This window comes from Marmota marmota, unplaced genomic scaffold (genome assembly GCF_001458135.2).
Source record: "Marmota marmota marmota unplaced genomic scaffold, marMar, whole genome shotgun sequence".
NCBI classification, from domain to species: Eukaryota; Metazoa; Chordata; class Mammalia; order Rodentia; family Sciuridae; genus Marmota; species Marmota marmota.
In genome coordinates, this window is record NW_026000249.1 from 12,972,266 (window position 1) to 12,999,721 (window position 27,456).

At 36.8% G+C, this 27,456-nt stretch overlaps 1 protein-coding gene across 5 annotated transcripts in view; it reads right to left on the minus strand.

Annotated features, from left to right (window-relative positions):
• Positions 1 to 27,456, minus strand: part of Apoo (apolipoprotein O) — a 67,890-nt gene that overhangs the window by 19,183 nt on the left and 21,251 nt on the right. For 3 of the 5 annotated variants that reach the window (XM_048796500.1, XM_015488090.2, XM_015488091.2), the window contains exons 3-7: positions 26,648 to 26,767; positions 23,399 to 23,453; positions 20,989 to 21,084; positions 15,021 to 15,112; positions 11,177 to 11,257 (exon numbers count right to left, since the gene is read on the minus strand). In XM_048796500.1, coding sequence (XP_048652457.1) covers positions 11,177 to 11,257; positions 15,021 to 15,112; positions 20,989 to 21,084; positions 23,399 to 23,453; positions 26,648 to 26,767 — 444 coding nt within the window. Of the gene's footprint in view, positions 1 to 10,978; positions 11,062 to 11,176; positions 11,258 to 15,020; positions 15,113 to 20,988; positions 21,085 to 23,398; positions 23,454 to 26,647; positions 26,768 to 27,456 lie in introns of all 5 variants that reach the window. The other 2 variants (XR_007344791.1, XM_015488089.2) reach the window with 1 other exon arrangement.

A 27,456-nucleotide genomic window follows, 5' to 3' on the forward strand; every position in this document is an offset into this window, starting at 1 on the left:
TTAAAGTGTTTTAATCTTTTAGACAATAAGAAAATAAGCACACAGAACATTCTTCTGATTAAGGAAAACAACTCTGCTGCTAGGAAAATTTTCTTGTTTGGTTAATGTATTACTTATAGAACAATAAAACATGAGAGTCAAATATCTACTAAAAACAGATTGAGCCCATCCACCTACCCTATTACAAATCAGACCTCTCCTGGCAGAGACTGCCAATGACCTCACAGAAAATAACATTCTGACTTCAAACGGCAGTTTGTGATTTAGCACAAGCCACAAATCTTTTTTTTTTCATTTTCAGACAGAAATTGTTTTAAAATATTTTATAATTCATTTTCCATATAATATAATTTTAATACATACTTGGTTTTGGTTTTTAAAAATTATTTTTTAGTTGTAGTTGGATACAATACCTTTATTTTATTTATTTTTATGTGGTGCTGGGGATTGAACCCAGGGCCTCACATGTGCCAGGCAAGTACTCTATTACTGAGCCACACCCCAGCCCCTCTGGTTTTGGTTTTTAAATTTATCTTCTTACTACATCCATGAACATGAATAACAATTTCTGTTAACAAAACTGAACCTTTTTTTAAAAAATCAAAATATTGATTTCTAATTAGTATACACTGCCATATGAAGAGGGTTTGCAAGGCAAATCTTTGAAATATAGCAGCCTACTGAAATATTTTAGTCCCTCATCCACCAGTTGAGTTATTTTCATCAATAACAATTCCTCTGAAATGCAGTTTCTTCACTCATAGAATGGGGATATTAATAGACTCTGCCTGAGCAAAAAGCATTGTACCCAGGTCAAGTATCTACCACATAGCAATTCTAGTTCACTGGAATGTAGTAAGCAGAACAATACTTCTGCAAGATGTCTGTGTCCTCTAATTCTAGAACCTGAGACCACACTACCTTACATGACAAAGGGAAATTGAAGCTGCTTTAGAATTAAGGTTGCTAGTCAGTTGCCCTTAAAAATGGGGAGATTATCTTGAATCCTCTGGGTGGGCCCACTCAAATCTTAAGAGTTAGTAGGGTCTAACAAAGGAGGCACAAGAAGGAGTCAGAGAGAAGGGGCTTGAAAAGGACTTGGTCTGCTGTTGCTAGCCTCAAAAATGGAAGAAGGCTGTGAGGCAATGCTTCTAAAAGCTGGGAGAGCCTCGGCTGCCAGCCTGCAAAACAGACCTTGATTTTATAGCTGCAAGGAACTGAATTCTGTCAACAACATAAATGAGCAGGAAATTCTCCTCTAGGGCCTCCAGAAAGGAATGCGACCCTGCTGACACCTTGATTTATTATTGGACTTCTGACCTACAGAGCTGAGGTGATAAATTTGTATTACATTCAGGCTGAAAATTTATAGCCATTTATTCAGAAGCAATAGGAAACAAAAATAATTATATAAGGCTTCTTGACTGAGGTGTATAAGCCATATGATTCCAGTTTCTCCCAACAGACTATCTTCTCGGACAAATGCAAAATTATGCAGTGTATATAAGTGGTGATTAATGGATATCAAGTGCTAAAGTCCATTCATTTTATATGCTCCTCATCTGGATAAGCTCCTTTAATCCTCAAAACAGCACAGGAGACACTATCCCTATTTCTCAGAGGGCTAAAGTAATTTCCCAAGGTTTCAAGGCTAGGATGACGTAGAGGCCTAGAGGGAGTCTGGTACTTTTGCTCAAGTCTACCCTCTTAGCCACCAGGCCATGTTACATTCTGCCAGCTAATCTTCTCTGGTACCAAAAGCATATACTTTACTCAAGAGATGATTACCCTCCACCCCTCACATTTTCTAGCTTTTTATTTTACTAAGGATATTTTAAAAAAATATATAAAAATCATGGCCTAGTACTTTTATTTATTAGAATTTAGATTTATAAGAAAGGTACAAATTCAGAACAAATTTGGCTTTATGGAGAACCTACCATTTGTCCTAACTTTTAAAAAAAATTTATAGTGGTAAGAACATTTAACATGAAATCTACCCTCTTAGCAGATTTTTTTTTTTCTTTTGCAGTGCTAGAGATTGAACCCAGGGCCTCATGTATGCTGGGCAAGCACTCTACTGCTGAGCTTCATCCCCAGCCCTTAATATACTTTTAAATGTATGATACAGGATTGTCCTCTAAAGGCACAGTGTTGTATAGCACATCTCTAGAACTTATTCATTTTGTTTGACTGAAACATTGTACCCATTGATTAGCAACTCCCCATTTCTCCCTCCCCCAGGCCCTGGTAAATATCTTTCTATTATCTGTTTCTATGAGCTTACAATTTTAGATACCTCACAATAGTGGAATCATGCAGTATTTGTCCTCCTATTACTGGTTTATTTCAAATACAAATATTTTAAGATCACATACCTTTCTTTTAGCTAAACTGTCCAGTGTGTTGAGAGAACTGAGGAATTTAGAATAGAGGAAGAGAAAGCAGGGCATGTTTACTCAGGGTGGTGGTTGTTGCTTCCCTTTCATTTTCCTGCTGAGCTAGCAAAGGACTGAATAAAACTATTAAAAGCTCAGCTTTAGAAATTCTGCTCAGTTTTCATGCTGGGAACAGGTTTATGTATCTGTATGTGTTTTCCTGCCCTTTAAATAATTAGTTATTCTTGGCCTTTAACAGTCATTCCGGAATTCTTTGAAAGTAATTTGTTGCATTGTTTAAAAGCCTAGTGACGAACTAAAGTATGACATTTACTGAGACATGGCATTGTTTTTAGCTCATTATAAAACAACTCCAAAAGAGCCATCTGTGATACTAAGGACTGACACCTACAACTAGCCTCCAACTCTGATACTCAGATCTTAGGCTAGACTATTCTGAAAAGTTTTCAGATTAGCAATGGACAATCAATAAGTATTATATCCATGCTTATTTTAAGCTCCTAGAGTAAAAGAGTGAAACCACAATACAGAAGATCAATAAAACAACTTTTGATTATCATCAGAAGAAAACTGAAAAGACAAACCCCAAATTTAGGAAACCTCTGTAAATATGTAGTCAAAAATATTGATATCTAGGAAAAAATAAAGAATTCCTTATAAGTCAATAAGAAAGGGATAAACAACCCATACAAAATAATGGCCAAAAGACATAAACAGGCATTTCAAGAAGAAACTAATAAATATGTGGAAAAATATTCAATTTCATTAGTAACCAAGAACATGTAAATGAAAACCACAATGAGAAATATTAGGAACATTCTGACATGCCAGGTAGTGAGGAAACTATCCCAGACAATTTGAGTCATGTTCAAAAGGACTCAGAGCCAACTACCACTACAAAATGGGACAATTTGAAGTTTAATAAAGATAAGAATTTCAAAGCATTTGAAATCATCAAATATTTCTAAATCTACAAATTCATAATGATACTTAAAAAACTAATTGGTGACCTTCTGAGGATGAGAGGAAAGTGATTCACTATTTTGAATTTGGATTATTTATAAGAGAAAAAATCAAGTATTTATCCTATTTTCCTATATAAAATATGAACTGGGCAAATAAACAGTAGATGGAAGGAAGGGGTTCCTTATCAAAATATTACAGCTAATATGTGAAAATGAAATGATAGAGTAGAACATCACCATTTTCCAACCCCCATGATTCAATGAGTCTTGGTACTGGGTTATCAAAAAGGCAAACCAAAAACAAGACTTATGTGCCTACATAAACCTACAGCCTTGCCAAAGGATCAGAAATGAACCAGCTCAAGCAGCCTCATGATGCAGCTGCCCATTTTCAGGAAATATAGAGAACATGTTAACTGCACCTTAAGTGTATAATCAGCAAAACCCAAACTGCTAAAAACTCTATAGGCTAAACGTGCTATGTTTTTTTAAAATTTGATTTATTTTATTCATTTTAGTTGTTGACAAACTTTTATTTATATATGGTGCTGAGAATCGAACCCAGTGCCTCAGACATTCAAGGCAAGTGCTCTACCACTGAGCCACAACCCCAGCCCCAAACATGCTATGTTTTTTTAAATTTTTGTTTTGGTTTTTTGCAGTACTAGAGTTTCAACCAGGGGCATGCTGCCACTGAGCTATACCCACAGCCCTTTTTATTTTATTTTTTTTTATTTTCAGACAAAGTCTCGCTAAGTTGCTGAGGCTGGCATTAAACTTTTGATCCTCCTGCTTCAGCCTCCCAAGTCACTAGGATTATAAGCTTGAGTCACTGCACCAGGGTACCAGATTCTTTTAATAATTAAACTGTAATGAAAATTTTAAAAAAGGAGGAAAACCTTTAGCTGAAGACCTCAAAAGAAAAGAAGTTAATTAAAAGGCATAGAAGTAAAAACTAATGGGCAAGACTAAAGTGACAGGGATGGGTACTTAAGTAAGAAAGTCCTAAACAAAGACAAAGCTATTACAATAAAAGTCAGGAGAGCAGTGATTTTTGGAGGAAAGGAAAGGTCTTCCTGAAATGAGCTACATGGAGGAATTGTGGGGGGCTGGCAAAGTTCCTTTTTTTATTGCCTTAGACAATGGCTTACAAGGATGTCTACCTTTTAATAATTCACTTAGTTACCCCAAATTTAAAAGCTTAGGAAAGCCCATTATTGGGGCTGAGGGATATGTAGAAGGATATAGGCAGCCAGGACAAAATGGCGAATGAGGAAGTCAGGGGCAGGTGTAAACCAAAGAAACAAGAAGAAGGTCCTCCAATGAGGTCAACATCCTGGTTGGTGAAAAGTGCTCATGGACACAAGTAGGGGACGATCCAATAGACATACTAAAATACACAAGTGGACATGTAGAACACCAATGAACAATAGAGAGAAGAGCATGGACAGGAGAGAAGATTTTTTTAAAAAAGAAGAATTAGAGAGACCATAAAAAGAACAATCCAAAACTTTTCTTATGGGCCCCAAGCTCTGGGGCCCCTTCTCTTCAGAGAAGTCTGTTGCTGTCACTTGCTATCTCTGTATCCTGTTCTTTAATTCTTTGCTGAATGGAGACAACAAGCCCAAGAACCCTAGACAGTAACAAGGCAACAAGGGAAATTTGAATATAAGCTATATATTAGATAATATATATATATCAACAACAAAATGTTAACTTTCTTGAGTATGATAATGGTATTGTGATTATATAAGTAACTCTTCATGTTGTTTGGAAGTACATGCTGAATTAGACATAGGTGGAAAATACAATGATATCTACAACTAACTTTCAAATGGTTCCAAAAAAGAATACATAGTACGTGTATGAGAGCACTATGCAAATGTAACAAATGCTAATTTGTGAATCTAAATGAGCAGCATATTCATTGAACTAGTCCTGTAACTGACCTAGTTTTGAAACTTTTTCAAAATAAAAAATGGGGAATAAAGTAATACCATATGTGCACACACACACACATCCACAATGAAAAACTATTTTAAAGTCACCAGACTGGCAAAAAGTGGAAACAACCATTTGGCATCATGTAGAAAAACTGAAGATGAGCACATCCTAGGAAGTAGCAATCAGAAATACTGGACTAGAAAAACTCACAGATCATAAAGTAGGTACAGAAATGCTCACAGCTGTATGTTGTAAAAACATTATGTTGAAAGTCACCCAACTAGCCATCAACATGGGGTATTTTCCCAGAAATACCTTATGTGTGTACAGTACCCTATGTAAGTTACAGTAGTGAGAAATGAACAAACTAGTGCCATATATAGTCCATAAACATAATGTTAAGGGAATGTTAAGGCAAATAAATACAGAAAGGCTCCTTTGAGATAAACCCCACACACACACACACACACACACACACACACACACACACACACACATATATATGCATACACAAACACATATTTGGTACATTTATATTATAAAGGCAAAAGACAAGCAAGCTAAACCATGGTGTTTTAGAATATATACATATGTGGTTAAACAAAAAGAAAAGTTTAAAGAGAAACAAGGAAATGAAATTACAAAATTCCAGATAGTTGTTGCCCCTGGGAAGACAGAGGGGCCCCATGGAAGACTGGGAAGGCATTGGCAATTTCCTATTTTCAAAGGTAGATAGATGGTTTTCATATGTGTGGTCATTACATTATTGAATTTTAACCTGTATACATGTTATATATTCTTTAATAGAAAACATAAAAAAAAACAAACCTTAGACCATACAATGACAGTATTTCTGGACACCCCTATTTTTGCTTCACAGTTTGAACAGAAGCCATTTTAGCTGAAGCAAATGAAATCTCTTAAATGACCAATGACTGAAACGAAAGACTGAAAGACATTCTCATCAAAACTACTGGTAGAAGACATAGGTCAAACATTTAGAATCAGTTAGAAGGGAAGTGGCTGAGCAGCATAATGCCAGACTTGTTTTTGGGTACTTGAGAGTACTATGATCACATGGGAAATAATACAATTAAGAACTGAAACATCATTCATAATATTTAAAATTTTAGGGCCCTGTTTTAAACATAATGTCCACAAGCTTCTTTGCATATAACCCAAGGGATGTATATCTGTTATATCATTAGAGTAATAAACAATTATAAATTAGAAAATACTTCATTGAGACTATAATTAAACTTGACTTGAAAACCAACTTCCAAACAAGCCAAGAAACAAACAAAAGTCCCCCCCTCATGAAGTGTCCCCTAACTCCCTTCAAAGAGCCTTTCCTCTGGCACTTTATCATGTTTTGCCTTGTATTTTGGTTGTACACTTTATCTCTTTTACTAGATTATAGATTATGTATGTGTGTATATATATATACACACACACATACATACACTTTTAAATTACTTGATATTCTATGAAGAAAATGTACTCTGCCCAGGGCCTCCAAATATTCCTGTGCCAGGGGAATTTGAATCTTTGTTCTCATTAACAAAATAAAAAAGCCATAAAATCTATGAAACCCAACAAGGCACTGGGGGCGGGGATATGTCACCAAACCCCAAAGGTACTTCCTTATCAAATAATTTCTGAAACCTACATATATCGATTCTTAGGGCTTTCTGATATTTTTCATTTCAAACTTGTAAATGTTTAACAAGCCATTCAACATAAATTTTATTGCCTTCTACCGAGAACAAACAGCTGTCAGGAAAATTATGCCTTCAGGGTAAACAAATAGGACAACATTTTAAGTTCTCATAGACTCTGAAGAGGACAAAGGTAGAAAAGACTGGAAAGAAAAAAATGCACACCAATCTTGAGCTAATTAGAAATCTTTACCACCCCACTCCCAGCAGACTCGCATAGAAATCTGAGTAGCATTAATCACCACATAATGCTGGCCTGTTTAATTTGTGTTCCAACCACAATCCTGCCAGCACTGGCTGAATTCTCCCAGCAGTCAGAGAAAGCTGCTTGCAAGAGGCCCTCACTTTAGCCTTGATGTGCGTGCACAGCTGCAGGCACTACAGTGAGGCTTAGAGGCTCCTGGGGGATCCCCTCTGGCTTTGGTGTGTCATAGTCTGCGGTCACACCACAGCCAGCACTAGGAATTGAGACTGATTTAGTCTCACTTTGCACATTTCTTTCTAGGGCTGTGGATAGTTTTCCTGATATTTTATTTCCTTTCCCATATAAAAATCTGGTGTGGACTTGTTAATGAATTTTTTTTAAATAGGAAAGAAAGTATCCAAAGAAAATGTCAGAGAAATGAAAATAAAACTGTGTTTATTTTTTAAAAGGGATTGCCAGAGTACACTTGATACTAATATAGAACTTCCTACTCGAGAGCTAGCTTAAAAAAGGCTCAAGAAGGCCTCATTCCTTTAGAAACCACCAATGTAAAAATTAATCTTGGGATTTCATTTGGCTGAGTGTGTGTCCAGTGACTCAGGAGGCTGAGGCAGAAGGATCACAAGTTCAAAGCCAGCCTCAGCAACTCAATGAGGCCCCCAAGCAACAGCAAGATCCGGTTTCAAAATAAAAGGTCTGGAGATGTAGCTCAGTAGCTGAGCGCCCCTGGGTTCAATCTGATACCAAAACAAACATAAATAAAAATAAAAGGGAATAGGGATGTAGCTGAGTGGTTAAATACACCTGGGTTCAACCCACAGTTCAAAAAAAAGGGGGGGGGGATGGGAGAGACTCATTCTTTTACAAACTACGAGTGTAAAAATTAATCTTAATTAATCTTAAGACTTCACTGGGCTGGGTATGGTGATGTACACCTGTAATCCCAGTGACTCTGGAGGCTGAAGCAGGAGGATGGCAAGTTTGAGGTCAGCTTCAGCAATTTAGCAAGGCCCTAGGCAACTTAGTGAAACCCTGTCTCAAAATAAAAAGGGCTGAGGATATTGGCTCTGTGGTTAAGTGCCTCTGGGTTCAATCCCTGCTACCTTAAAAACAAATTTTAAAAAAACAAAAGAAAAGGTGAATATTTATGTATTACCTTGAGATCTGTACAGAAAAGCAGGTTCAGTTCAAACTGAATAAAGCCTTCTGCAATCCAGCTATATCATCTTCTGTTTTTCTTCATTGCTATTATCTTTTTCCTAATTTATCACCTCTCATTCATACAAGTCTTGGATATTTTTTCACAATCTTACTTAACACTCACATTCTATTATACTCATCTGTTCATTAATTCCTTTATCTATATATTTAAAAAAGTTTTTATGTTCCATATGCCTAATTTTCAAGTTTCTGTGGGGATGTGGTAGAGGGGGAAAAGTCAGTGATCACATGGATTGCATTCCTAACACCTTAGCCTCTCGGTAGATTGACCTCCCTGAATTCTAAAAGGCATCATCTTCGTTTTGCTTCAGTTTGGCATCCCCAAGGCCAGAATCTGGCTATTGCTGAAAATGCTCCATGACTCAAATCCTGAGTTGGGATTTTCAACTCATGGCCTACCCTGCCTACTCCCTCCTCCTTCCTTGCCTTGCTTCCATTCTCCTTTTCTTTTCCCCTTCCTTGTTCATTTCCTTCCTACTTAAATGTTATCACTACAATGCATCTATTTTTTACCCTTATTACATTCTACAATTCTTGCATTTTTATTCTATAATAACTTTCCCTAACCCCCAAGGATTTGGGGTTTTCTTTTAATCAAGCTAATTTTCAGGGTCTTTTATATTATTGATTTTATATCAGAATCTGTAGTCTTTCAATATTGGATTTTATGGAATTGACATGTAAAATTCCAGGTTGTGTTTGCCTATGTCTCTCTCACCTGTACTCCTCCACTCCTGAAAGCTGTCACACAGCTATTTACAATGATAACACTTTTGGTTTATGATCATCAAATTTGATTGGACCTTACAGTTCTTTAGATTCTTCAACATATATTTAACCTTGCATTTTTCCTCTTCTTCACAGTGTATTTCAGATCATTCTTACTCAACTCAAGCTTTTTTTCTTTTTTGCTATAATTTTTTTCTTTTTTAACATAGGAGCATCAGAAGAAATCTCTCTAAATTTCCTTACTCCTTTTATCTACTAAACAAGGAAGCATAGAAAAAGTTATTTCTTAGGGTAATTTTTTCACCATGGTCCATATATCATCTGCCAAAACTACCTTTTTAAAATTCTCATTTCATAAAATATATCGATCACCTACTTTGTGACAAGCTCTGTTCAGGGGCTTTGGGGCCATAGTAATAAATAACACATATTGGGATGCATTTTGCAGAAGATTATATCCCACTGAAAGGAGATGATTAGCAATTAGTAAAGTACTATTAGTTATGAGCCAATAATAAGAATTTTGCAGAGTGATAAGACAGAGTGATATATAAAATCATGGTTATATGACTGAGTGCTTTTAATACCCGGGGGGGAGAAAGGCTTCCCTGAAGAAATGATATTTGGTTAAAGATTTGAATGGCTGGAAGGGGCCAGGCCTAAGAAGATATAGAGGAAGAGAATGTGAATTCCTAGGGAAGAATAAACACGTGAGTTTTACCTTGGGAAATGAATCAGTGTTCCCTTAGTGCGAATATAGTTGAAGATAATGGGAAAAAACAATGGACCGTGAGATCAGAGAATCAATCATGATCCAAACGCAAGTTATAAAGGAAGTCTTTAGTGGTTGTTAAGCATGGGACTTGAAAAGCCCAAGCCACATTGTTTATTGGAGAAAGTAGGTAAGGAAAAAGAAAAGGTATCATTAAGCAGGTAATTCAAGTGATATAGGTGAGAGATAATGGTGGCTTGACTTTAGGGTGATAGTAGGGAAACAGAACATTATTTGACTTCTGAAAATGTATTTAAAGTGTGGAGCTAGAAATACTTGGTCTATTCAATATGGGAAGTAAGTAATAGCAAGGAACAAGAGTAACTCCTAGATTTTTGGTGGTTGTTTATTTGAATAATTTTGTCATATCATCCACAAAATTGAAGATAATAAAAGAGAAATATTTTTCAAATAAAGGTAAAGTTACAATTCTGAATTAAGTACTAGTCATGCCAAATTTGAAATACTTATGAACCATGCATGAGGAGACTGATGAGTTTGGAGTTCTGAAGACAGTCATTACTGAATGTTAATATTGAGGACCCAATAACATGGGTGGTAAATTGGACAGTCCAGTGAGATAATCTGGAGAAAAAAGTAGTGAAGGAAGAGAAAAAATTCAAGGCACACTTCTGGAAAAGAAAGNTGTCTTTTGGGGGAGCACGGTATATTCTCTTTGAATCCATTTTTTTTTTTCAAATTATTTTTTCTTTCTTTTTTTGTCTTCAGTACTATGGATTGAAACTAGGGCCTCACACATGCTAGGCAAGATTCTATTACTTGGCTAAATCCCTAGCTTTTTAAGATTTTATTTTAAGACAGGGTCTCATTAAATTACCCAAGCAGGCCTCAAACTCAAGATCCTTCTGCCTCAGCCTCCTGAAATTAAAGGTGTGTATCACAATGCAGCTCTGAATCCAGTTTTGATAAGACTTTAGGATAAGGTGCTACACTTTGAGCAACAATAAATAGATTAGAGTGGAAATTAGGGTCTAAGGCTGCAGTGGAATGCATTTTATGGTCACCATTGATTTGGTCCTGCTGAAAATAACTAAGTGCTCAGAAATTGTATTGTTCCTCCACTAAAAAGTCCGAGCTGGAGATGCAACTAAAAACAAACAGAAAAAGCAAGTAAAACAACAGGGTTATCAAATATTTTACAAAACCATAGAGAAACCACATATTTAAACCAAAAGAAAGATAATAAAAATGATGTTTCTTACCTTCTGAAAGTTCTCCTTCCACAAATCTTCTATGACTATGTATCCTCGTAAACCCCAGTCATATAACTTCTCTCCAGTGACCTTGAAATGAAATGGAAAAGATCTATTGCTATTCCATACATGACTGGTGAGGAAGAGAATTCCCTGTTTTCAGGAAGAGCTGCATTTAAGCACATGACCACTACAGGAAGTCTTAGGACATACACATTAAAACTGAGTAACATAAGCAAGTAAAGAGTAAGAATGAAAAAAAAAAAAAGAAATAAGAGGAAAAAATTAAAACAAAAAGGTAAGAATGATAGTATAGGAAGAAAAGTAGTCTGGGGCTGGGGTTGTGGCTCAGTGTTAGAGGCCTTGCCTGGCATGTGTTGAGGCCCTGGGTTTGATCCTTAGCTCCACGTAAAAATAAATAAATAAAACAAAGTTATTGTGTCCATCTACAACTAAAAATAAAAATAAAAAAAGAAAAATAGTCTGGTTGTATAAGTTATCTTTTTAAATAATTTGCTATAAATTACAGGTATATATATTTTTGTGGTACTAGGAATGGAACTCAGGGCCTCATGCATGTGAGGTAAGTACTCTACCACTGAGTCACATCCCAGCCCACAAAATGTATATATCCTAAACTTTTGAAACTTCAGAGAAAAAAATAAGAGACCACTGTTAATATTGAAAATTTCTGAAAATCACATGCAAAAAGGTGTCTATGTATCCCATCTAGCACCCTGCCTAGTACATTACAACCAAAAAAGTCATATCTGCTAAGTTGAAAGTCAATCACTCATTTTAGGGACTCAGAGGAACAGTAAATGAACCCAGTGAAGATGATCCTAGTTTTCCCAGCCCCCCCTAAATATAAAGTCTTTGGATTTGTACAGAGCTTTTGAAAGTAACAAAATCCAGAATTGTTCCTCTAATATCAGAGGCAAGCTCAGGGAGTTCATGACCTTAAAATGCACTTGTCTACCTTTGGCTAGCTGACTTGAATTGCTGGAAACTTTTTTTAAAAGTACTGAGCCTTCAAAAAAAAATGTTTCTAGTAATTTGCATTCATTGGTCCTATGAACGTTGATTGCTCTTCTCTATCATACTTCTAATTTCTGAAAATGTTAGCCTCTTCCTAATTTTTGTAAGTAATATTTGTATAATAGTGCTTGATTTACAAGCACTTTCACATGACTTATCTCTATCCTGTATAACACCAAGGAGACAAAAGGAGACAGAGGCCAAGTGAATCATCTAAAGTCAAATGCAAGTAAATTCAGTGTGTTTGCAATATGCTGATTCCTTATAAATCATATTCTTTCAGTTGCTCCTACTGTTTTTAAAATATATGATATGATTCTTGGACCCATTGGTAGATGCATTGAACATTTATTACACATATGGGTGGTGCTATTCCTTGTATTTTACATTTCTGAGAAAAAAATAACATTCTCCATGAATCTGAGAATTTTCCTATAGTGCACTTATCTAAGTGCTACTGAACAGAAAATACAATATAAACCATTAAGGGGCTTGTCCAAGATCCAAGTATTCATAAAAAAGAAAACAAACTGTGAAATAGGAACTAAATGACACTGAAACAATACCAGAAAATTGCTTTCAATCACTGATGTTCATTTGGTTGTTTTATTCTGATAATATATGCAATGCTGGGCATGGTGGCACACACATCTCAGCAACATAGCAAGACCCTGTCTCAAAATAAAAAATAAAAAGGGCTGGGGATGTGATTCTGTAATAATGCACCCCTGTGTTTAACCGCTAGTACCACAAACACACGCAAAAAAATACATAATATATATATAAAACACATTTTTTTTAAAGAGAGAAAGAGAATTTTTTAATATTAGTTTTCGGTGGACACAACATTTTTATTTTATTTTTATGTGGTGCTGAGGATCGAACCCAGCGCCCCACGCATGCCAGGCAAGCGCGCTACTGCTTGAACCACATCCCCAGCCCAATAACACAATTTTTTAAAAAAGAAAATAAAAATTTTAAAGTGACCAAACATATTTACAACACAAAGTTGATCACTGTAACCATTTTTATGTGTACAATTCAGTGATAGTAAGTTTATGTGCAATGTTGTACAACCACAACCACTCTCCATTTCCAGAATATTTTCATCATTCCAACAGATCCATAATTTTTTAAAAATTTTTATTAGGTGTTGATGGACCTTTATTTTATTTATTTTTAAGTGGTGCTGAGGATCAAACCCAGTGCCTTACACATGCTAGGCAAGTGCTCTACCACTGAGCCACAACCCCAGCCCCATAAAGTTTTATATCTAGTGAAAATAAAGTTAATATAAAAAAATTTTTTAAAGTATATTGTGACTTATTTTTACTTATTTATTTGTGGTGCTGATGATTGAGCCCAGAGCCTTGTGCATGTGAGGCAAGCACTCTACCAATTGAGGTATATTCTCAACCCAAATTAATTGTTTTGTTCAGGTTCATTTTAGGTACAAAAAAAAAAAAAAGACAAAACTACTTCTCACTGACTTTAAAAACAATAAGAATCAACTCAGATTTACATCCTACTATCTTGGTTGTAAACATAAAAGATGTTTTGCAACATGCTGTGACACATTAAGACAAAAAAAAAAGACCTCCACTCTGGGGGCAGCTATATCTACTTCTCAATCAGCAGCCCAGCCTCTTTCCCCAACCCAGCCATTTACTATTTAAATCATAATAGACTGAGATGATGTTTAATCATTCTTTTAAATCTAAGGCAATCAGAAGTCACTCCCTGTTCCTGAGCTGGGACTGGAGCAGGGGCAAGAACATTACCTACTGCCTCCAGGACCTTATAAACAATATCAAACCTATGCTGGGAAGATCATACTGGCCCTTCCAAAGCCATCAATTTCTCACAGTTGGGGGCCACTGGAATCCCACCTACAACTACAGTCCCATCCAGGAATTTGTCATGCAGAATCCAGGGAGTTCATTATCAATCTATCTAGCTCAGAGCCTAATACTGGTGACTGCACTATTGTCCTCTTCTGGGACTTAGTATCCTTGTGATATGGCAGTTCTGGCAACTGGGTCCCTATCTCCATAATCTGTTCAGGACCTAAAAACCTACAGCCTGCTTTACTCTTACCAGTTTTCCTAGGGACTCCTATGTTTAGAATTCCCTTCTCCGAACAATAACTCCTAAGCCTGGCCTTTGTCCTCAGAGTGTCTGATTCAGTTGATATGTGGTGGGAGAATCTGAGAATCTCCATCTCTAACAAATTCCCAGGGGATGCTAATGCTGCTGGTCCAGGAACCACCCTTGGAGAATGGTTTAGTTTACCCATGTTGTCTACCACTGTGATCTACCTCCTTCCAGGATACAATCAAGCTGAGGTGTGAAGGGCAAGAAAGGAGCAACAGCAGAAGGGACCACATGCCCTCAAGTCCCCAGTGAGAAAATTGAGGCTGGCACTAGGGAGATATGGAGGCCAAAGCACAGCCTGTGCCTGCAAGTCTATTGAAGAGAGGTTATGACCAGACACATCTGAACCGAGTGACCCATAATTATCAATTTAGAATGGGTCTTTAGACTTCTGTGTAAGTATACAGAAATATTGCCTTACATTTTCTTGGCTTAATGTTTAAATTAGCATGCATTATTTGAATACTGGCATCATAAATGGAGAGCCAGTGCTGAGGCACACAATGGAGAAAAACATTTCAATTTGTTGTAGTTCATCTATACGTTCAGCCAAATTTTAATCTGGTGTTTTTGTAACTACAAAATAAAATAAAATTAAGCAGCAAATCCATATATCACACACAAGAATGAAGGACATCCTAACTTACTGGGTCTATCTCACCTGAGCAAATGCAATGGCTTGTTGTGGGTAATAGATAGAGGCAGCTAATCCCATGAAAGCAGGTGGATACACAAGCTTCTTTATTTTTGAACCTAATAAACAAAAGGTTGTACACACCATCAGATGATTCATTATCTGTCTCACCATTACAATTTACCTTATACATTTAATACTGAACAAGATTGCTTTGACCTTAAATTGAGAGAATGCATTTAGTAACAGTACTTACATGCCTTTCCCACAGCTTTATTAGAATATAATTCACAAAATTCACCCATTTAAAGTTCAAAATTTAATGGCTTTTAGTATGTTCAAAGAGTTGCATAATCATCATCAAAAACAATTTTATTATCCTCAAAAGAAACTCATACCTTTGGGCTGGGGGTGTAGCTCAGTGGTACAGCATGTGCTGGGCATGTGGGAGACCCTGGGTTCCAGAAAAAGGGAAGGAAGGAGAAAGGAAAGGAGGGAGGGAGAAATGGAAGGCAAAGAAAGAAGGAGAAAAGAAAGAGGAGAGAGGGAGAAAAAGGGAAGGTAGAAGGTAAGGGTGAGGGGTGGGGGGAGAGAGAAAGAAAGAGAAAGAGAAACCCACCAATATCCATTGGCAGTCACTTCCCAATTCCCCTTCCCCCCTGCCAGCCCTAGGCTACCAATAATCTACTTTCTGTATCTATGGATTTGCCTACTCTGAATATTTCACATAAATGGAATCATATGTTCCTTTGTCATTGGCTTCTACCACTCAGCAAATGTTTTCAAGAGAACCACCATTTCTAAGGAAGCAGAAAAACATTATTTTGAAATCAAACAAACAAATCAGAATTCTGGTTTCTAAGGTTTATGTTTTTCTAACAGCAAACTGGCTTCCTATTTAAATAATAAACACAATTGTTCCCTTCCTCTTCTTCCTGAGACTTCATTAAAATAACAGTAAAAGAATAAAATACAAATTTAAAAATCCACCATGAAGAAAAATGTGTGGAGAGGCCACTGGCAGATAAGAAGAATCAACTGGGGGTATAGATCAATGGTACAGCACTTGCCTATCACAGGCAAAGGCCCAGGTTCCATCCCCAGCACTGCAAAAGAAAAAAGTGTTAACCAATTTTCAGAAACTGAAGAGTGAAGAGAAGTAGCCTTAAAGTCTTGAAGAAGGGTTATAGCTAAAGAGGGAGCAGACCTGTCCCAGGCAGAGATGGCATGTACTATGGAGAGTGGAAGTGACACCCAGGAATCAAGACAGGGGACAAGTGCAAGTCTTATACATGGACAAATTGATCCCTTCCTTTCCCTATGCGATCCCAGTGCAAAACTGCCCATGGCCAGGAATTCAAGCCAGGCCAAATTTTTAAAGCGCGGCAGGGTATTACTAAAGAAATGCCAGGGGTTTTCTACTAACAACCAAGATAGTTGTGTGTGTGTGCACACAGTTAGTGCTTGAGAGTAAAGCCCTTCTAAAACTGATCCTGAGTCCAGTCCAGCTCACCCTGAGGCAGAAGTGTCTGTCAGCAAGCCCCATCTAACACAAAAGCATGCTTACTAGCATTTCAATTGCCTCATTCTGAAACCTGACCTGACAACCAAGGATCACCAGTTGTTGGAGGAAAGCCTAGAACCTAAGACAAGCAAGGGAAAAAACCCCACGGGAAACAGAACTTCAAAACAAAACTAGACCTGTTATTAAGTATCATCAAATAAATTCAAGAAGCAACTACATTAAAAGAAAAAAGAATTCTATGAAAAAAGGAACATTCAGGGAATAAGAAGGAGTTCAAGGAAAGGAACAAAGTAAAAAAAAAAATCTAAAAGGAATGAAACAAAACAATCAAGAAAATATAAGATATATAGGGTCATTTTTAAACAACTCAACTGCTAATTAATAGAAGAGCAGCAAATTTTCAAAGATGTGCCATATAGATATCATCCTTTAGCTGAAGGCTGGGAGCCACCCAATGTCCAATCAAGGAAAGAAAACATCTATATAGTCACAGCACCATAGAAATTCAGAAAACAAAAGATTTAAAAAGATCCTTAAAAGTTCGAGGAGGGAAAACAAAGAATGACTTCAGAAGGAACAGGTCTGGCTATTGACTCTCCCATCTATATGCCAGATGCTACAAGACCCAGTTTTCAAAGTTTTAGTGGAAAACAAATGATATCACTATCTAAACTATCACTTGGTATAAGGGCAGACATGCAAGGTCTTGGAAAGTTTGTCTCCCATATATTTTTAAAGAGACTCTTTTTTAAAAGAAATTTAAGCATATGGTTGAACAACATGGCAAAATAAACCAAGGAGAAGATAACCCAGAAGATAAGAACAGGGGGCTCAAGCCCAAGAGAGCATAAAGGAAGTCCTAAAACAACAGCTGTGTTGAAGTCTGAGGTCAGGCTGCAGAGGATGAAGAGCTATGGAGAAAAGAGGAATTGATAAACAACAGGATGCTGAATTTGGAGAAACCTGAGAATGAGGTAAAAACAAAAAGTGGCAGAGGGTGAAAAAGGAGAATGCAGGTGGACTTAACATTAGAAATAGTCACTGAGGGCTGTGGTTGTAGCTCAGTAGCGGAGCGCTTGACTAGCATGTGTGAAGCACTGTATTCAATCCTCAGCACCACATAAAAATGAGCAAACAAAATAAATGTATTTTGTCCATCTACAACTGTGTGTGTGTGTGTATGAAAAAATAAAAAAAAAAGAAGTAGTCTCCACTGAGAGGCATGGATGGTGTTTTTGATGGATACACGTTAGGGCAATGTGTATTAATAATATACAATTCTACCAATGCAAGTGCTGCTTATTAATTTTATACTTTATTTTTCTTAAAAAAAAAATTTTTGTGGGGCTGGGTTTTCAACCCAGGGCCTCAGGCATGCTAGGCAAGCACTCTACCACTGAGCTACACTCCAAGCCCCTGGTTTTAAACTTTAAACAGATAAATATTCAAAGATAAAACTGGGGCTATTGAGAATATGAGTATTATCGACTAGACTATTAATAAATTAATGTTTCGGGGCTGGGGTTGTGGTTCAGTGGTAGAGCGCTTGCCTCACACGTGTGAGGCACTAGGTTCGATCCTCAACACCACATATAAATAAATAAATAAACAAAATAAAAGTATTGTGTTCATCTACAACTAAAAAAATATATTAAAAAAAATGTTTCTCTCCAAGTCCTATTGCCTGGGTTAAAAGGATATAATTATCCTGGAACAGAAAAATCTGTTATTCCTCAGGTCTTCCCTGTCCACTTGAAGCTTTATGCCCAAGCAGGTGGGGACCAGCTGAAGAGACCAGCAAAACTAATGACACTCATTTTTCACTTCTCTAGGGAAAGCTGATAAGTAGCAGCTCTTGGGTTTTTGGGCCCTGCTGGTCTACACAATGAGCTGGAAGGTCCACACACACACCTTAGGAAGGAGGTATGACTGCATGCCCGCATGCCCACCTTCATGCTCACCCCTCCCAAAAAGCCAGTGGTGTAGGCAGTGAGTATCAGCGTTGCGAAAGGACAATCACTCACTGGCTGTCAGTGAGGGGAAGAGCCACCAGAAGGCACAGCTCTCACTCTGGGAGCACTGTGTCACCATTATAGTCGCAGGCCTCCTCATTAACTTAGGCACACTACTTAGCAGGTGTGCTCAAGAAACCCTACCAGGAGGGACTTCTGAGCCCATCCTGCTGCTGCATAGGGAATTATCTCCCTGGAGGGGCCTGAAAACCACACTTGTCACCCATAAATGAGTCTACCATCCCATTTATCTTGCTCAGTGAACCCCTCTGATGCTTTTCACCTCAGGCCCTTCTAAATGGCCATGAAAAAAAATTTACTATCACCTGTGAGTGCATGAATGTGTGCATGCACACATGCATGTGCCTATGTGGACATTTTTTTTTAAAAAAAAGAATGAAAGTTTCAAATTATTTTAATGCTACCAGGCCCTCCCAGGAAGGGGAAAAAAAGCTAGGAACAAATAAGCAAACAAACACAAAGGGATAGGACCCATGGTAGCAGGTACACTCTGCCCAGGAGAGTGCAGTCTCCAACCCTCCTCAGGATGGAAACCCTAGAGGTGGCGGACAAACACCTGATAGGACAGGAAGTTACCCATAGCACTGAAAGCTTTCTTTGGGCTTGCAAGACTCCCCCACATGCTCAAACAACAGAGAGGGCAGTAGAAGCTTATCTCACTGGATTCCACATTCTAGTCATAGCCACAATTCCAATACCCCTGGCCTTGGGATGTTTATAAATCCCAAGCACTATTTAAATGACAATGGAATCCTTTTCTGAACAGCTTTGCAGGAAATAAGGGGAAAGATATATGAAAAATAGTGTTGCTTTGCAAATTGGTTACTAAAAAAAAGAAATGGAAATTTAATTCTCATTGCTTAGTACAAGATGATAGAAAGGCAAGGAGACCAAGACACCGTTCATTCAGCAGGTGAATTGGGAGTAGCACTAGGGCTGCATTTACGCTCCAGATTCTAAAATAACACTTAATGCATCAAGAAGAAAGAGTTCTAAAACTGGTGAAATAGGTATCAAACTATGGTTCTGTTTTAGGGGGGTCAGATTACAGGGTTCTTTATAGGAATTTCTCTTTAAGAATTTAGGTTTGAAGCTCAGTTGTAGAGCGCTTGCCTTGCACGTGCAAGGCACTGGGTTCGACCCTCAGTACACCACATAAATGTAAAATAAAGATATTGCGTCCATCCAAAACTAATAAATAAATATTTTTTTAAAAAAAAAGAATTCCTGTAACTGGAGCTGGGGTTGTGGTTCAGTGGTAGAGTGCTTGCCTAGTATGTGTGAGGCACTGGGTTCGATTCTCAGTACCACATATAAATAAATAAAGGTCCATTTACAACTAAAAAAATATTAAAAAAGAAAAAGAATTCTTTAACTGAATTTTATACCATAAGCATTCATTTTAGAGTCAGCAAAACTTCAAGAATTTCACAAAAACTTAAACTCATCATAGTAAAGTCTTTTATCATCCTTTATTTTTTATAAATGTTCTGTAATCTAACAGTGAGTGTAGTGTTATTTTGGGGTTGGTGGTGCTGGAGATTGACCTAGGGCCTCATATATGCTAGGCAAGTGCTATATCACTGAGCAATGCCTTCAGTACCTACGTAATATATTTAAGTTGACATTTGTTAGCTTTTTTTATTGAGATGGGGTCCTGCTAAGTTGCCAGTGCTGGCCTTCAACTTCTGATCCTCCTGCCTCAGCCTCCGGAGTAGCTGGGATTACAGGACACTAAACCCAGCTTTAATTTTAAGCATTTTAAATTTTTTTACATCATTACTGACTGAAGCCATGACACATCAAAAAGTTAATAAGTTCTCTATTAAGTTAATGCTCTATTTACTGTGATTAATAGCCTGACAATAACAGTGAAACATTTAGAAACAGTTTATTTCTCAGGTATGAAAGACTGAACAAAAATTCACTCTAGCCAGGCATGGTGGCGCACGCCTATAATCCTAGAAACTCCAGGGACTGAGGCAGAAGGATCCCGACATCAAAGCCAGCCTCAGCAAAAAGCGAGGCACTGAACAGCTCAGTGAGACCCTGTCTCTAAATAAAATATAAAAATAGGGCTGGGGATGTAGCTCAGTGGTCAAGTACCCTGAGTTCAATCCCCAATGCCAAAATAATAATAATAATAATAATAATAATAATAATAATTCACTCTGTACCTAAGAGCAGTAAAGAGTTGAACAGTAAATGTACTTATAAGAAAAAACTAATTTCTTTTCTACAAAGAGTACAAAATTTATATTTGCTTAAACAGAATGGAGTAAACGACTATATTAATTACATATTAAGAAGTCAATGTTCAGGAACCAACTCATTATTCTGAAAACTGTTCATTGAAAGTAAAGAACCAAACATACCCTATCTTTCCCACAAGAACTGACTGTTCAAAAAAAAAAAAAACCCACAAAATTGCACCCACCTCTAGTGAAAAGGAGTCCAACAAGGCCAGCAAAACCAATAACACCAAGTCTTGGAAAAAATCCAGGAGGTGCATTTTGGAGATATTCATAGCTATCTATAATAAAATCAGATTGGAAAAAAAAATCATAAATTACTCATTAAAAACCAAAGTCTTACATACAAGTAGTACATACAGTATCAAAAGCTTTTCAAACCACATATTGTTTGTATGCTACTAATAAACTTCTTTTATATTCTTTCAGGAACCAAATATATAAGCCTAGGAAAAATAAGTATCCTTTGCCATCTGAACTCATTATTTGAACTCAAGAACAATAAATTTGGATAATGAAGGAAACTTGTGGGGAATAGCCAGCTGTTGGTGGTGACAGAATAAATAAAAATAAACATAACACATAAGCCTATTCACCATGCCTTGTGACTCCATTCACATAATGCATCCTCTCCTCTCCCCTTCAATGAGCCAGTCTCACCCAGATAAGACCTAGCTTGGGCCCTATCGCCTCAGAAAAGTGTTTTCTAAGTTCATCAGCCCAGACCTTTTGTCTTCATTGGGAATCACATATTTATTCTCTATACCATCACTTGGTACCTAACTCTATAGCACACTGCACTTAACTATTCAGATGTCCCAGGAAACACACATCTGAATAGTTAAAGTGCAGTGTGCTATAGAGTTGGAGAATATAAGCTCCTAAATGGTGGATTTGTGATACTTGTTACATGTTATCTTCCCTCAGTGTTAACAGCGGATAGTCATTCCACAGACATTTATTAAGAACACTGACAGGAGATGAGAAATACTGGATGAATTAACAAATGAATTTCAGCTAGGTCATGACTTACAAAGCCCTCCTGTATGTCTCACAGCCTCATCTTCAGCACTCTCTATCTCCTTATAGTCCCACCTCCAAGTTTTGATCACACTGTATCTGCAACACCCACGTGTTGGTGTGGCTAACACTGGTCCTTGAAGATTCATCTTAAAAATCCTTCCCCTCACTGCTCCCAACTCCCCAATCACTATTCAACTAGTCTCCTTCCTCTGTACCTTCAATAGTGGTCTGTAATTATTTCTGTATTTGCATTAGTATTGAATAATTTATTATATGTATCTTGCTGGTTGTGACCACTTTCTTAATCAACTTTGATCTTCAATGACTGGCATGATGTGACTTGACAAACATATGCTGAACTGAACCAATAAGCTAGAATACTGAGTAAATCTCTCCCCCAGAAAACACCAGATACTTAAAATTTTCCTTTCATGATTCTTTGGGAGATGTGATAATCATTTTAAACACTATTACAGGGCTTGTGTTATACATTTGCATTAACTTCCACCTGGTTAAAATTTTTACTTATTTTGTCTTCAATCTGGTCTTGACTTTCTATCCTCTCAACTTGGTTTTCTGAGGCAATTTTCTACTTTCCTTTATTTTTGCCTACCAGCATAGCGTTGTTTAATTCTAGACATACACATAAGAACAGTTGACAGGAGGAGACCCAGATGGCTTTTTGTGAGCTGAGCAGAAGTAGGTAAATTACAAAGAAATAGGGAAAATGATGTTTCAAGATTGCTCTTGAAGCCAGAGCCCAGCTTCTGGTAACATGCCTTCACTGTAGCTTCTGGAAAATGGTCTGAGAGCTTTGGCAGATAATAACTCATAATGGAATGTTTCTGCTTTAGAGTTTTTGCAGTAACTGAGTCCAGGAAAAGAAAAAACAAAACAAATACTGCAAATAATGAATGAAAAGGCTTCTTCAGTGCCATTTTTTTTTTGTTATCATGAAAACACATCCTTTTAAAAACAAGATTTTGATTCACCAAGATGCACAATGAGGGGAATGAAATATGATCAGTCTCTGTTTTACCAGTTCCTGACATTAGTCAGAATGTAGACTGTGAGCTCAGTTTATGAGTACAGGTAGGTGATAAGTGGCCTATATATGAGAAACAATCAAGGACAATGAAAAAAATGTAGGAACACTACTAATTATGCAATAAGACCTTTCCCAGGCACAGCAGCTCAGTTCCTTCCTGCCTCTAAACTTCTATAGCATGTAATAATAGCAATGTAAGTTAACTACTTTGATTCTAGGAATCTACTGATGAGTTAGTGTGCTGTACTACATTGTACCTGGAAATCCATTTTATTAAAAACACAGTGTATCTGCACTTGCTAACCCTATAATCTTAATAATGTTGAAGAAACTTAGGAGATATGAGCCCCCTGAAATCTGGATGAAAAGAACAGATTTTCTTTCTAGAAAAATTCACACAGTTCTAAAATTCTGTGTAAGATTTAAACAAATCCATATATCTCTAGATTCCATTCATAGAACTCCAGTTAAACAGTTCAATATTATTGAAGTAACTGATTATGCCTAATAACAAAATGACTTACCTAGCCCCCATTGAACCAAACTTTGCATCTTGGGCTTAGTTTTGGAGTATGTTTCCTAAAAAAGTAAAAAGGAACAGAATGAGTAGAATTTGCTGATTATAAAGTAACAACATATATATACTTTACTGAACATTTTTGTTTTTGATGCTGGGAACTGAATCCAAGGCCCTGGGAGAGCTAAGAACATACTCTACCACTGAGCTACACTCCTAGCTATTAACAGATTTTGAATAAAGAGATACTTTCTGGGTTCTTTTTTTTTCTTTTGTAATTTTCCCTTCACTGCAAACTGCTTAGCAGAATGGTTTCCTATTGCCACAGGGGCAAAGATTCCAACTACAGTGCTTTTAACAACCCAGCATTCTTACTCTTCTCCTAAAATGGAAGAAAATAGACTAAAGATCAATCCCCTTGATAATTTAGAGGCAATCCTTTTCCTATGAAATTAAATTTGTGTTTCATATTGCCTATTTCCTGGTTTTGCCATTATTTTATAGCTTACATCTGGAAAGTACCCATTTGAAGCAGAAAATGACCAGCTTCAATGAGACAAAGGATCAAATGACTCAGTTTGGAGAGATACCCCAAAATTCTGAAGCAAATGAAGTAACAACATTCTTTTAATAACAATTAAAAAAAGCTTTGTAGCCAGGCAGTGGAACAGGCCTGTAATTCTAGCACTCCCTGAGGCTGAGGTGGGAGGATCCTTAAGTCCAGAAGTTTGAGAGGAGCTTGGGCAACATTGAGATTCCATCTCAAAAAAGGAAAAAAAGAAAAAAGAAAAGCTTTGTATATGAACATCAGATGATCCTAAAGGAAACCAGGGACTAGCTAGAAGATATCCACCTTCAAGACCTCTACAGCAAAGATGGAAAAGGAGACATTAGGGTATTAGAAGGATCAGAACTGCCATTTAAAAAAAGGATTTGTTTTAGATAATTCAGTTCAAGCCAGAAAAAGTTACTCTCATTATTTTAAATGGCCTTAAATAATAAATGCTGAATTTGGGGGAAGACAGAAAGAAATGAATATTTCTTCAATAAAATCCATTATAGGTTTCTCTTCCACCCATTAAAGAGAAAGAAAACCTACAGGTTGAAATACAGAGTGATAGTCCACTTCTTTTGCTAGATTAATATTTTACTATTGGGGCTGGGGTTGTAGCTCAATGGTAGAGTGCTTGCCTAGCATGCGTGAGGCACTGGGTTCGATCCCCAGCACCACATTAAAAAAAGTTAAAAACAAATAAAATAAAGGTAAAAAAAATATTTTACTATTAAAACAAATTAGATCTTCAAGGAAGGACTAGAAATTGGTGGTCTGAAAAAGGAACCAGGAATTAGAAATATTTCCATTCATGAAAACTTCATTCCACCCAGGAAAATAAAACCATTACAATTAGAAGAAAATCATTTAGAAGTAGTGCAAACAGATATGCTGATAACTACTTTATCATCCAGAGAGGTGTTTTACTGCACTGAATATCATGCATAAAAGGAAAAGGAAAAGACAAAAACAACGTTAGGTTGTTGAAAGGTAAAAAGATAAAATACTTTCATTAAAAAAAATATATTGGGCTGGGGGTGTAGTTCAGTGGTAAATCATGTACTTAGCATGCACAAGGCCCTAGGTTCAATCCCCAGCACCAAAAACAATACAAAATCAGACATACCAGAAATAACAATAGTCAAGCTTACATGACACAAAAATATTTACACAAATTTATTGACCTTATGTTTTTTCTTTCTTTTTTATTTTGTTTTGTTTTTTATTTGATTTTATGGTGCTAGGGATTGAATCCAGGTCCTTATACACGCAAAACATGCTCTCTATCATTGAGCTACACCTCAGCCCCTTGCTGACTTTATCTAAACTATTTACAGACAGATTAAAAACCTAGAACAAGATAACAAAGTCTAAGCACTTTACAACACAATACGTATAAAGTCTTTAGGTATTTCATAACTCACTTAAGTATAAAGGCCCAAATTATATTATTGATAGAGGTCATGGGCAGTACTTTTTTATCTCACTTGGTAAACAAAAACTCAGCAGTGGCACATGAAACTTTCAAATTTTAAGACAAGCCCTGGATAAAAATCGAACTTGTAAATCTCAAGCAAAGTAAATCTGACATTTCATACACACCAACATATTAGTTTTTATTCCTTTTTTATTAGTTTTTATTCAGTTTTCAAAATCAAGATGAAATATGGCAAACATGTATCAATACCTACAAATTCTGTAAATTGCAAACTTTGGTTTCAGGTGTTAAAAAAACACAGAAATACTTTCACTCCCATCATGACAAATGTCTGACCTAAAACATAAGTTAGAGACAGAAGCCGACCTGTACCTGTAGTTCATTGGGACAAACAATTCAAATATGTAATTCTACCCTATTTTGGCATCTACCTTTCTGTTACAGCATTTTAAATGCACTAAAACCATTTGTTTAAAGTGACACAGGTGTCGTATACCTTATGTAAAATGCTTAGGACTAGAAGTATTTTATATTTTAGAAGTTTTCTTTTTATTTTGGAATACTTGCATAAACTATACCAGTTGAACATCTCTACTCTGAAAATCCAATATCCAAAATGCCTCACGATTAGAGATGCTCAGTTTATAGAATCTCTAGGAAAGAAAAATGTCCCAGTTTTAGTATGTTTACATTATATCCGTTTACTTTCATTACAGTCCCATATGCTCTCTAGTAAACACAATGTTTTCATAACCACAACCAACAAGGCAATTACCAGCCCTCTTCTCTCTAGTCAAGGTACAAACCCCACCTAGGGAGAGGAAAATTTTCCCTGCAGCTACAGCAACTGGTACCACAAGGAATCCAGGGCACTGTTGCACCTGCTCTCCCTGTGGCACTGATGAACATTTGTAAGCAGAGAACTCTTAACCTGGACCCTTTTATTATGCCTTTTTCTAAAATCATGTATCCAACATGGACTTTTTTTCTTACCTTTTTGTTATTGTTGTTGTTTTGGTACCAGGGGACTGAACCCAGTGATACTTTATCACAGAACTATGTCCCAGCCCTTTTTATTTTTTATTTTGAGACTGGGAATTGCTAAATTGCTTAAGGCCTTGCTAAATTGCTGGGGCTGGCCTCAAACCTGCAATCCTCCCAAGGAGCTGGGATTACAGGTGCACTCCTGAGTCACCAGGATTACAGGTATATGCTACCATGCTGGCTCTATATAGACTTTTCATTATTGACTCTAACAGCTGTACCTGACACCAACTGGTATACGGCTCAAAATGATGTCGGAGCTGTGAGATGCTTTCTTCAAGTTGAGTCCTTGGCTCCTCCACATATTTACATTGACCCTCGGGAGCTGAGTAGAGTGAAAGCTGCACACATTCAAACAAAAATAAAAAAGCATACACAGTAATGAGATCATGTAATAAATTATCAAATTTGTAGGTGCAATATTTCTAATAATTTATAAATTACAATGACTCTAAGGGTTACACACAACCTAAAACTTTACTTCAGATGATCTTTGCACATTATTTCCTTAATCATAAGGATAATGACAAGGGGCTTGGGTTGTAGCTCAGTGGTAGAGCACTTGCTTAGTATGTGTGAGGCACTGTGTTTGATCCTCAGCACTACATAAAAATAAATAAATAAAATAAAGGTATTATGTCCATCTACAACTAAAAAAGTAAGGATAAGGATAAGAGGGCAGAGCTACATGGTATCATATCCCTCCTCATCCACTGATGGAAAACAAAGCACCTTTCTTTCATCCATTTACACTGGTATCTGGTATTTCACCCCAGGTTTAGTTTAGAAAAAGGAGTCTATCGCTCTAAAGAGTAGGTTGAGGGGTTGGGGTATAGCTCAGCGGTAGAGTGCTTGCCACATACGTGTGAGGCACTGCGTTCGATTTCCAGCACCACATATAAATAAGCAAATAAAATAAAGGTTTATCAACGACTAAAAAAATATTTAAAAATAAAGAAGTAAAGATATTGTGTCTATCTACAACTAAAAAATAAATTATAAAAAAAGAATGGGTTGGGGGGGGGGGTTA